This window comes from Astatotilapia calliptera, chromosome 3 (assembly GCF_900246225.1).
Source record: "Astatotilapia calliptera chromosome 3, fAstCal1.2, whole genome shotgun sequence".
In the NCBI taxonomy this organism is placed as follows: Eukaryota; Metazoa; Chordata; class Actinopteri; order Cichliformes; family Cichlidae; genus Astatotilapia; species Astatotilapia calliptera.
The window spans coordinates 6,544,954-6,558,015 of NC_039304.1; the positions used below are offsets into that span (position 1 = coordinate 6,544,954).

Here is a 13,062-nt window from a genome sequence, read left to right on the forward strand (position 1 = left end):
ATTGTCAGTGGTGCAGTTGTGTTTGAACACAAAGTTATTTGAAAATCAACTGTGTAAACATTCATTGGTACAACAGGGAGCACCTCATGAAAACTATGAAAGATACTTTTTCTAAACTTTAGGAAATTGATTGGCAAAACAAAAAAATATGTTGTGTAAACTTTAGGAAATACGTTGCCAAAACTAAAACTAATACCTTGTGTAAACTTTAGGAAATACGTTGCCAAAACTAAAACTAATACCTTGTGTAAACTTTAGAAAATACGTTGCCAAAACTAAAACTAATACCTTGTGTAAACTTTAGGAAATACGTTGCCAAAACTAAAACTAATACCTTGTGTAAACTTTAGGAAATACGTTGCAAAAACAATAAAATATGAGTTGAGAAAAAGGACAATTATTAATTTTGTCAACACAAAAACATTAGCTAAAGCAACTTATCACCTAAACTTGAAATTATAAGTTATCCATCAGAACCTAAAAACGTAAATGCTTGTCGGTTGCCTTGAGTTTTTAAGTTTTAGCAACGTTTTTTTTTTTTACAGTGTGGGTATTCACAGACGCGGACTACAGCTTTCTTGGCTGCTGCCTCAAAGCACACTGTGCGCTGTCTATCTTGCGTGCTGCACAATATCGTTTATTATTTAGTAACTATTGATATCTACTGCTAGCTAGTTTATTGTGATGGTGCTTTTTTTGTTCTTATTATGTTGCACTTTGTTGTTTGCTTTCTCTCCTGGTTTTTTTTCTCCATACAGGTGACCCAGATGTTTTGTTTTTTTTGTTTGTTTGTTTGTTGTTTTCTTTCTTCCCCCCCTTCTCACCGTCTCTTCTCCCCTTTGGTTTTCTTTCTCTCCCCCTCTTTCTTTCATTCTTTCCCCCTGTCCTATCCCACAGTCATGTCTGTCCCGTTTGTAGCAACTGAAAATAAAATAAATTCATAATTATAATAAAGGTCAATCAAATGGACCAATATGGCAAGGCCATGATGATCCACTTGGTAAAATAAATCAGCTTGGCATCTTTCTTGGCCTCAAGACAACAATTCTGATGGCTATAGATCCAAACGAGACAAAAAAAAAAAAAAAAAAAAAAAGAGTGGACAGGTGACCAAGGTCAGCAACCAATCAGAGAGCTTCTGTTTGACCCACAGTCACTGATGATGACTGCACATAACCAAGCAGTGTGTTACTCTGATATCAAATATGGATCCTGCTCTTATAATAATGATGATCAGATGATATTATTGTGTTATTTTGTAGCTGAATACGATGTTTGTGTGATTATCAGTGAAAGAAGCAGTGAGGAGGATGGAGAGAGAGAGAGGACAGAGGGTGAAGTTAGAAACACTAAAAGGATTTTTCATGGATTTCATGGATGATTTGAGTGATTTCCAGCAGGACACTTAAACATGTCAGTGGACGTCCTAAAGAACATATTCACTGATATGAAACGTGTCATTGAACAGGATTAATATCAGTGGAAACATGGTGGAAACAGCTGTGACTGCATGGATGTGACACACTTCAAATCTGTTCTCCACTCTTGGATTTGGGATCCATGGAGCTGCTGCTGAGTCTGTACAATAAAGGAATGGTGTGGAAGGTTGCAGCGTACGGACACAAACACTTTGTGGTTACAATCTGATTTTATTTTCAACATTAAACTACTAACCTACACTGATCAATGATGTTAATGATCACATCTGGACTCACCCAGCCTTTCTGCAGTTCCTCACAGCTGGAATCAGTCTCTGTTGTCCCCGCTCTGATGTGTTGTACTTCTGCAGGTCCAACTTATCCAGAACCTCCTCTGACATCTGCAGCATGAAGGCCAGAGCTGAGCACTGGATCTCAGAGAGTTTCTTCTTTGATCTGTTCTCTGACTTCAGGAACTCTTGGATCTCCTGAAATAATGAGAGGTGGTTCATCTCCATTAGACAGTGGAAGATGTTGATGCTTCTGTCAGGAGAGACTTCATCACTGTTCATCTTCTTCAGGTTGTTGATGACTCTCTGGATGGTTCCTGGACTGATCTCTGTCTGACCCAGCAGACCTACTAAGAGTCTCTGGTTGGACTCCAGACAGAGGCCATGAAGGAAGCAAACACACAGGTCCAGGTGGCCATTTTTACTCTGGAGGGATTTAGACATGGCTCGTTTAAGGAAATCATCCAGAGAGGACTCGTTGTATTTTTTTCCCAAAAAGTTCTTCAGCACCTTTGTCTTCCTGTTGGTGTGACAGTGGAACATGTAGACAGCAGCCAGAAACTCCTGAATGCTCAGATGAACAAAGCAGTAGACTGGTTTCTGGAAGATCACACACTCTCTTTTGAAGATCTCTGTACAAACTCCTGAATACACCGAGGCCTCTGTCACATCCAGACCACACTGCTCCAGGTCTTCTTGGTAGAACATGATGTTTCCTTTCTCCAGCTGTTCAAACGCCAGCCTCCCCAGCTTCAGAAGAACTTTCCTGTCAGCCTCCGTCAGCTCCTGTGGACTCGTCTCACGTCCCTCATGGTACTTGTTCTTCTTCCTCTTTGTTTGAACCAGCAGGAAGTGTGAGTACATGTCAGTCAGGGTCTTGGGCAGGTCTCCTCTCTGCTCTGTAGTCAACATGTGCTCCAGAACTGTAGCAGTGATCCAGCAGAAGACTGGGATACTACACATGATGTGGAGGTTCCTGGATGTCTTCATGTGGGAGATGATTCTGCTGGACAGCTCTTCATCACTGAATCTCCTCCTGAAGTACTCCTCCTTCTGGGCGTCAGTGAAGCCTCGTACTTCTGTTAGCCTGTCAACACATGTAGGAGGGATCTGATTGGCTGCTGCGGGTCGGGAAGTTATCCAGACGAGAGCCGAGGGAAGCAGATTCCCCTGGATGAGGTTTGTCAGCAGCTGGTTGACTGATGACTTCTGTGTGACATCAGACAGCAGCTTCCTGTTGGTGAAATCCAATGAAAGTCTGCTTTCATCCAGGCCGTCAAAGATGAACAAAAGCTGAGAGACAGCCAGCTTCTCTGCTGTGACCTTCTGCAATGTTGGATGGAAAACATGGAGCAGCTCCAGCAGACTGTACTGCTCATCTCTGATCAGGTTCAGCTCCCTGAATGAAAGCAGAACCACCACACTGACATGTTGGTTCTCCAAGCCCTCTGCCCAGTCCAGAGTGAACTTCTGCACTGAGAAGGTTTTTCCAACACCAGCCACGCCGTTGGTCAGAACCACTCTGATGGGTCTCTGTTGGTCAGGTAAGGCTTTAAAGATGTCCTGGCACCTGATTGGAGCGTCATGGAGGGCGTCCATCTTGGAAGCTGTCTCCAGCTGCCTCACCTCATGTTGGGTATGAACCTCTTCACTCTGTCCCTCTGTGATGTAGAGCTCAGTGTAGATGGTGTTGAGGAGGGTTCTACTTCCTGTTTCATCACTTCCTTCAGTCACACATTCACATCTCCTCCTCAGACTGATCTTATGTTCATCTAAAACCTCCTGCAGACCAACATCTGCTGAAAGAAAGAAAAACAATGAGACTAAAGAGAAAGAAAACTCTTCAATGTCTGAACAACACAAGAAGTCCAGTTTTCAGAAATGAGTCCATCAGCAGACAGATGTTCAGTCTTACTTTGTACACAGCTGCTCTGACTGGCTGTCTGCAGTCCAGCTCTGCTTCTGGATCTTTCTCCACACTGTGCAGAAGCTCTGATGGTGACACAGAAAAGTCAAAGTGGAGATACTTCTTTCCACCTTTGATTAGACTCATTATAAAAAGGGGAAAAAAAGGTTTAACACAGTCATGTTTCCAGTTCACTGACTTACATTTATTCCATGGACACTCACTCTAACCTGAACCACAGCTACAACCCAACATTGTTGAGGCCTCATCTCCTCCTTTCCTGACTGTAGAGGTTAAATATGCAACAACCAACAAATAAAAGAATTTGGTTCATTTCAAAGAAATTCACACGGTGACCAAGTAAAGTAACCGTAGTAAAGGAGACAACATCCCGTTGATGGTGGGATTATTTGAAAGATTTGCTTTAGTCACGTCACCAAATGCAGTTGAACCACCCGTGGATCCATGTTTGACCATTCTACCACTCTGAGCTCTGCTTTTGAATCATTTTATTATTATCATCATTCATTTATTCATTCTTTGGAGGGGGGCTATTTCCTAATGCCGCCCTAATAAGCTGATGTTCAAGGGGAAATATAACAGAAACTCTTTCAGTGTTATTCATTAATAAATTAACAGATAAACTGTGAAGAAGAAAAAACTGAGATTTAAAGGAGAGTGAGAAACTTGATCATCCATCCTCATAATACATGTTTATCAGTATCTGCTGTGACCATACTGCAGTAATAACTACAAGTCTACATTTCTGTGACTGTTGATCAATCACAGCAGGAATCTGAAGCTGCTCTGCACACAGAGCAGCTTCAGCTCTGGGATAAACTGCTCGCTTCACGTCCTTCTCAGCTCACAGACACTCATCCTGATATTTTCCTTTAACATTTGATGGTATAATTCATCTGAGTTTACACTTTATCTGCATAAATACAGAAAAACAGACCCAAACACCAGAAACCATCAGTTTCACCATGTAGAATATATTGTTGTTTCCTTGCTTTTAATTCAGAGAAAAACTCTGATTTTGATTTTCTCTGTTCTCTTTGCCACAGCCCATCCCAGCAGCAGCTGAAGCAGCTGACTGTCACAACACTGAATAACACTTTAGGAGGAATTTCAGAGGTCAGTAAAGCTCCAGTTTCAACATCAGTTAATTAATCATAGTTAATCATAAATGTGAACCTGGCTGGCACACATGTTAATGTTAGCCATTTAAATATTAGCAGTTAGCTGAGGCCACAAGAAGAAGAGGCCCTAGAAGAACAATGGATGATAAGATTAGATTTTCAAGACTAGGCAGAGACGTGTTTTCCTTTACTGTCTCTTACAGAGGAGGGAGCAGATACCAGACGAGGTCACGGAGGTACGGGGAGGATTCGCAGCAGACAGCAAGACTGCCACGTCCATGCGAGAGAGCGATGGCTACGATAATCTCTGTTTTTGTCTCCCTATATAATGTTGTACAGCCCATGTGAGGGTTAACACAAACATCAGTCCTTCTACTTAAGTACCGTATTTCCCGGACTACAAAGCGCACCTGAATATTAGCCGCACAAGCTAAAATCAGGGGAAAATCCTGTTTTGTACATACATTAGCCGCACCTGACTAAAAGCCGCAGGTGTTTCAATGTTGACTTATCATATGTAAGAGAATATGCACAAAGGGAATTGTCAGGAAAGAGATGGCTGTTTGGAGACACACCCCTTTTATTAATATTTTGAAAAACAAGTTATGGGTACATATTTGCATAACTTTTTAGGTATATGTACAAGTACCGGTAATTACAAGTACGAAACATGTACTGTGCTTCATAAATGAGTAACAAATGTAGTACATAACAATAACCTATAAATAGATTCGGACTACCCTTTAGGCTCAGGTGCAGTGACACGGCTTTAACAAGAAGAAAAGTCAGTCATTCACCATCTTTCTCTTCTTCCTGCGCACTAAAACCACCAAAGTCCTCTTCTCCAGTGTCGGAAACGAACAGGCTCAGGATGGCTTCGTCATCCACTCTCTGCTTCTTTCCTTCGTTGTCACTTTCAAAACCAAAGAAATCCTCGTTGTCAGTGTCAGAGTCGAAAACCCTCAGAAGGCCCGTGGCGGTGTCCTCCTCTCCATCATGCAGCAGTCCAGCCCTTCAAAATCCGTTGGTGATCATTGATGTTTTCACACTTTTCCACGCTGTCAGATTCCACCGGTGGAGTTGAGCATAACTTGCTTTTCGCAAGTTTATCGCCGCTCATCATCCACGCCTCCCGCTGAACGCGTAGCGCTACTTTGAAGTTTGTTTTTCGTGCTACTTGTACGGCACTATGTTGCCTGGCGGATGGACACGTGACCAACATACCACTCTTGAACCCAGATACTGTGTGTCTGATCACATGCCCTTCCGCCAGGCAACGTAGTGCCGTACAACAGCGGAACAAACAAAACAAATCGTCTTACGATATGACAAAAATCATGGACAATCCATAGAAAAGCCGCACCTGACTAAAAGCCGCAGGGTTCAAAGCTTGTGCAAAAAATAGCGGCTTATAGCCCGACAATTACGGTATGTTTGACACTTTGTTTACGCCTAAATTAACTTTACTGTTAACGAGTTTTCATGTTTCTGTAATCCACCAGTGTGCTCATGCTTTTTTAAGTGAAAACATATTTTTAATGATCAAATATAATTATGTTTGTTATTTGTGGATTTTAAATGTCCTTGACAGAGACAGATGATGATCATTATCCTGCACTGTGGTCTCAGGTTTGGTCGAGCTAGCACAAAGAATGGCTATGTTGAACTTCCTCCTGGGATCTACACTAAGAAGTGAGTCCAACATTAGCAGGGTCTCTTTCCTTTATCTGGATTCACTTTAGCATTCACAGTCACGTGAAGCTTGTTATTAATTCGATAAGTCAACCCAGGGTTTCAGCTGAGCGCTCACATGAAACACATGGTGTTGGCAGCATCTGATCAATCATATTCATGGAGACGTGTATCAGCAACAGAGCAGCTGAGTTTGCAGAAGGAAGTCAAACTAAACCACAGGAACAATATGAGGAGATTACACACATAATAAAATACTAGCAGTAACACAGCTGCTGCAGACAAATCAGTCGTGTGATCGTGTGTGAGAGGAGAAGGACTGTAAAGGAGTTTGGTGTTAAAAGCTCTGTATGAATGTGGGAGACTTTGAAGGGCTTTAAAAAGGCCAATATAAAATAAAAGGCAGCAAAATTGCTGAGTGTGAAAGTCACCAGACTTATCAGACCTCTGTGATTAAGACCTGTAAGAACACCTGTTTGTACTTGTTGGCATTATATCAAACACACACGTATATTAAGCCTTTGTTTGAACTCTGGTTGAATTTGTTACTTTCAGACTGTGAAACATCACAGAGGCTGCAGCTGCAGATCTTTTATTCACCTGGAAATTTACTTTAAATGTTAGATGGAAAAAGTATTGCTCAGTTTAACCAAAGTAAGAACAATAATCCATAAACCTTCACAAAGACAAACATCTCCCCAGAACATTGAGCTGCTGAAGTGTCACTGAAGGGAAAAACTATTTGTCCTCCTCCATCCAGCAACACCTGAAACACCTGAGTGGAAGCTCCTCCCTACACTGTGTTTGAAGCAAAGCACAAAGGAGACACCTGCTGGAGCAGCTGGAGTCCTACAGACACTCAGCCTCTTCACTACACAAACACCTCCTACAACATCCACTCTTTCCAACATAGAAATGTGTGTGAAAAAGAGCTGAGCTGATATTAAACATGAGGATTTATTCAGAAATACAGAGTCAGGAACAACATCTAGACACACATTACCTCTCAGCAGCAGAAGAACAGCCTTTAAAGTTTATATCAATATCCTTCGACCTGTTGCTCTTTAAGGAAACACAGCTGGGTTCAGGTCCAGGAGATTCTGGCCTCTTATTGATCCTAAGAGAAAAACAATAAATGTCACAGCTTCATGAGACAGGAAGGAAAAACTGGAAATATTAAATTAAAGACATGATGAACAATCTCATAAAAATAATGTACTTACTCTTTGTCACATAACAGTCTTTTGTTAAAGTTTACAATAATATCCTTCGAGTCGTTGCTCTTTAAGGAAACACAGCTGGGTTCAGGTCCAGGCTCTGGATTAGTTTCAGGGTTATGTCCAGCTGAGCCTGGTACGCCCCACAGCTCTGGGCTTTAAAACAACACACACAGAGGTATGAGTGTGAATAATGATGGAGCAGTGATGTGAGTGCTGAGCTGTGACATGGAGAAGAGTCATGGACAGTTAGAGATGGTCATCTCACCTCTGAGCTTTGGTCTGGCTCTCATGTTCCCCACACAGAGTGCTTTTAGAGGGAGGGACTCCCTCCTCTCTGTCCTCACACTGATCCATGCTGCTGAAAACGTCCAGATGAACAGAATCAACTCTTTGGGGATTTACTGGATGATTGAGCATCAAGACACTTTTTAATATTTTACTAATTTCTGAAGCTTTTTACCAACTTTGTTCAAATTGGTCTGCTGTCATTTTATTGTTGACAAAAAGAGATTTTGAGTTTGAGTGTTGACGTTTCCATGTGGGACTGTTGCTGCAACACCTGGGCCCTGTTTCAGGAAGCCGGTTTAGTGGAAAAACTGAGTAAGTATACCCTGAGTTAACGAAAACTCTGGGTTTTCGGTTTCACAAAGCGAGTTCAGCTGCAGCCTGAGTGAGTCACTATGACGACACACGCCGTGAAGCTAACCTGCCCCCTAGCAGGTTTACCACAACTAACCCTGACTGTCTCCGCCCCTTTGTCGGAAACCTGACAGTAGGAAGTCTCAGACATGGCGTGTCCCTTCCTTGAAGAGCCAGTAGATATCGAAGCCCAAATTCTCCGCAGAGCTCTCCGCCGGGAGAGAGTGATTCGAGCGCGTCTGGACATCTTATCATTACCTGATGATTTCCTGTGCGAACGTTACCGTTTCTCAGCACAATCTATAATTCATTTGAATAACATCCTCAGGCCATATATTACGCATGTGACACATCGCGGACATGCTCTCAGTTCTGTACATATTATTTGTATTGCACTTCGGTTTTTTGCAAACGGGAGCTTTCTGTATAATATTGGTGACGCTGAGCACGTTTCCAAGGCTACCGTCTGTCGGGCAGTCAGGAATGTTACAGTTGCAATGAAACGTCTCCTGTACTCGTTTGTGGTGTTCCCCGGTCATAGACCCACAAGATTCATCAAAGAGGGATGCCACAAAATTGCAGGTATCAGGATGAACAAAACTTAATTTATGATGTGGTGATACTTGGACTACTACTTAAATTTTACATTTATTTTCACGGTTCCCAGGCGTGATTGGCTGTATAGATGGTACTCACATTCCAATTATTGCTCCTTCAGTAAATGAAGGAGACTATGTGAACAGGAAGTCGTTCCACAGCATTAATGTACAGGTACATAGTTCCCTGTAGCATTTCAAACTAACAAATTATTTCATCATAGTAATGGATGCTAATTTGTGTTCTCTGCACTGTGAAGATCATATGTGATGCTGCCAACATTATCACAAATGTGGAAGCCAAGTGGCCAGGCTCTGTCCATGACTCACAAATATTCCGTGAATGTACACTGAGCACAAAATTTGGACATGGTGAGTTGAAAATACTTTAAAATATATAAAGACCAATTGCTTCAGGGACATTTGAACTGAAGTGTATCCTTCTGTCTTAGGAGAGTTCACTGGCTACTTGCTTGGTGATAGGGGGTATCCATGTTTACCCTATTTGCTTACCCCTTACCCTGACCCTGAACCGGGCCCACAGCAGCGATATAATCTGGCTAATTGCAGGACAAGAGCCAGAGTTGAAATGACTATCGGAATGCTTAAGGCCCGGTTCCAGTGCCTGCAAAGACTCAGGGTCACCCCAGAAAGGGCATGTGACATTATTGTGGCATGTGTGATTCTTCACAACATTGCCACAATTAGAGGAGAACACTGTCCTTCTGAACCAAACATCAGCAGTGATCCAAACCATGAACATCCTGACCCTCCCACGGACATAGAAGATGGAAGCGCAGTCAGAGACACCATATGTCACAATCATTTCTTTTGACCCATCACCTCAACATGTTGAAAGAAGAATAAACAGATTTTTTGTTCAACTGGCTTTATTGGTCGCCTGTATTTTCTGTACACAAAGTATTAAAAGATGTAAACCTCATAAAGTGTCTCTGTTGCTTCCTCCTCTGTAACAGCTGTCAATGTTTCTTCATTATTTTCCTGTAGTAAAGAAATAGACAACATTGCTGTTCTACTGTAAACTCATATAATCTGTGGAGTATTACTCACAACTGCATGTTGGTCTGGCTCAACAGGAGGCTGCACCAGATGCAGTACACCACCACCATCAACTGATAGAATATGAGGTTTATACAGGTCACTTATAACTTACAAGGGACCAAATGGCAATTAACAAACATACCAAGCACCTTACACTTCATTGTCATTATGCTCTCAAAGACAACCAAGACTGAGGGAAGGCAAAATCAGTAGGAAAATAACTTCACTACAAAATAATCCATTATGGTAAAGAGTTTATCAAATGAATGAGCAGCACTGCGAAGGTGACTGTGAAGAAAGGATGTATGCACATCATGTATTATTTTGAATTTACCCCCTATGTAGGCACTTGTGTCTTGCGGGGTTATTGACTCAGAGGATGTCCCCGCAGAGATGCCTTCGGCCACAGGGCGCCCACTGTTTTGGCTGAGGGCCAACTGCTCAGCCTCTGTGAGTGGTGGTGGAGGAGGACCCCCACCTGTTTTTCGGGCCTCCGCTTTTTTTCTGTTGGCTATAACGGGTCACATTTGAGCATACAGAGTAAGCAAATATGTACTTGTAATGTGCTCAGATAATTTCAATAAGTGCTTACAGAAAGAAAATTAATGTAGCCTCTAACTGCAATTGATTTACATGGGACAAACAGACCAAGCACTATGGCTCATAATACAATTACACCTTACCTGTTTGGACTATATTTTTATATTTCATTTTTACTTGCTGCCAGGCACGTTTGGGGCCTGTTGGGTTGCACCTGCGCTCACATCACATCACAAAATAAAATGTATAAAATAACAAATAAAATAACATATGATAAAATAACGTGTTAAATGGGTGGAAATCCCTAGATCAATGTTTAAATTAACACTCACGCATTGACTCTGTCGGCTGTTTTGCCATGCATGCTCACTTTCTTTTGCAGCTGTCGCTGTGTTACTTTTTTCCGCGGAATTTGCATTTTATCGGCATATGCTGCCATCAGCATTTCGGCCTCAAGCGCTGTGAAATACATTGACCGCGCCTTCTTTCCCTCCGTCTCCATGGTGACTCGCTTAATCTGTGCTCCGCTTATCAGGGCTTTATGTATCCTCGTCCGCGCGCTTCACTTGGGGTTAAAGCAACTCCGCCTTGATTGAACTAATTGTTATCAGCCTTTCTGAAACGGAATATTCCGAGTTGGACAGTTCGGGGTTACTCAACCGTGAGTGTCGTTTTTCACTCTGAGTTTTCCAAACCGGCTTCCTGAAACAGGGCCCTGGGCCCTATTTCAGGAAGCCGGTTTAGAAAACTCAGAGTGAAAAACGACACTCAGGGTTGAGTAACCCCGAACTGTCCAACTTGGAATATTCGGTTTCAGAAAGGCTGATAACAATTAGTTAACCCCAAGTCAAGCGCGCGCACGAGGATACATAAAGCCCTGATTAGTGGAGCACAGATTAAGCGAGTCACCATGGAGACGGAGGGAAAGAAGGCGCGGTCAACGTATCTTACAGCGCTTGAGGCCGAAATTCTGATGGCAGTATATGCCGATAACATGCAAATTTTGCGGAAAAAAAGTAACACAGCCTCAGCTGCAAAACAAAGGGAGCATGCATGGCAAAACATAGCCGACAGAGTCAATGCGTGAGTGTTAATTTAAACATTGATCTAGGGATTTCCACCCATTTAACACGTTATTTTATTATATTTTATTTTTTATTTTATACATTTTATTTTGTGATGTGATGTGAGCGCAGGTGCAACCCAACAGGCCCCAAACGTCCCTGGCAGCAAGTAAAAATGAAATATAACAATATAGTCCAAACAGGTAAGGTGTAATTGTATTATGAGCCATAGTGCTTGGTCTGTTTGTCCCATGTAAATCAATTGCAGTTAGAGGCTACATTAATTTTCATTCTGTAAGCACTTATTGAAATTATCTGAGCACATTACAAGTACATATTTGCTTACTCTGTATGCTCAAATGTGACCCGTTATAGCCAACAGAAAAAAAGCGGAGGCCCGAAAAACAGGTGGGGGTCCTCCACCACCACCACTCACAGAGGCTGAGCAGTTGGCCCTCAGCCAAAACAGTGGGCGCCCTGTGGCTGAAGGCATCTCTGCGGGGACATCCTCTGAGTCAATAACCCCGCAAGACACAAGTGCCTACATAAGAGGTAAATTCAAAATAATACATGATGTGCATACATCCTTTCTTCACAGTCACCTTTGCAGTGCTACTCATTCATTTGATAAACTCTTTACCATAATGGATTATTTTGTAGTGAAGTTATTTTCCTACTGACTTTGCCTTCCCTCAGTCTTGGTTGTCTTTGAGAGCATAATGACAATGAAGTGTAAGGTGATTGGTATATGTTTGTTAATTGCCATTTGGTCCCTTGTAAGTTATAAGTGACCTGTGTAAACCTCATATTCTATCAGTTGATGGTGATGGTGTACTGCATCTGGTGCAGCCTCCTGTTGAGCCAGACCAACATGCAGTTGTGAGTACTCTTAATACTCCACAGATTATATGAGTTTACAGTAGAACAGCAATGTTGTTAATTTCTTTACTACAGGAAAATAATGAAGAAACATTGACAGCTGTTACAGAGGAGGAAGCAACAGAGACACTTTATGAGGTTTACATCTTTTAATACTTTGTGTACAGGAAATACAGGCGACCAATAAAGCCAGTTGAACAAAAAATCTGTTTTTTCGTCTTTCAACATGTTGAGGTGATGGGTCAAAAGAAATGATTGTGACATATGGTGTCTCTGACTGCGCTTCCATCTTGTATGTCCGTGGGAGGGTCAGGATGTTCATGGTTTGGATCACTGCTGATGTTTGGTCCAGAAGGACAGTGTTCTCCTCTAATTGTGGCAATGTTGTGAAGAATCACACATGCCACAATAATGTCACATGCCCTTTCTGGGGTGACCCTGAGTCTTTGACGGCACTGGAACCGGGCCTTAAGCATGCCGATAGTCATTTCAATTCTGGCTCTTGTCCTGCAATTAGCCAGATTATATCGCTGCTGTGGGCCCGGTTCAGGGTCAGGGTAAGGGGTAAGCAAATAGGGTAAACATGGATACCCCCTATCACCAAGCAAGTAGCC

The 13,062-nt window shown here is 42.3% G+C and overlaps 1 protein-coding gene across 3 annotated transcripts in view; it reads right to left on the reverse strand.

Moving 5' to 3' along the window:
* Positions 1 to 13,062, reverse strand: part of LOC113017624 (protein NLRC3-like) — a 159,567-nt gene that overhangs the window by 18,954 nt on the left and 127,551 nt on the right. For all 3 annotated transcript variants that reach the window (XM_026160774.1, XM_026160767.1, XM_026160786.1), the window contains exons 3-4: positions 3,624 to 3,700; positions 1,716 to 3,504 (exon numbers count right to left, since the gene is read on the reverse strand). In XM_026160774.1, the coding sequence (XP_026016559.1) occupies positions 1,716 to 3,504; positions 3,624 to 3,700 (1,866 nt within the window). The remainder of the gene's footprint in view (positions 1 to 1,715; positions 3,505 to 3,623; positions 3,701 to 13,062) is intronic.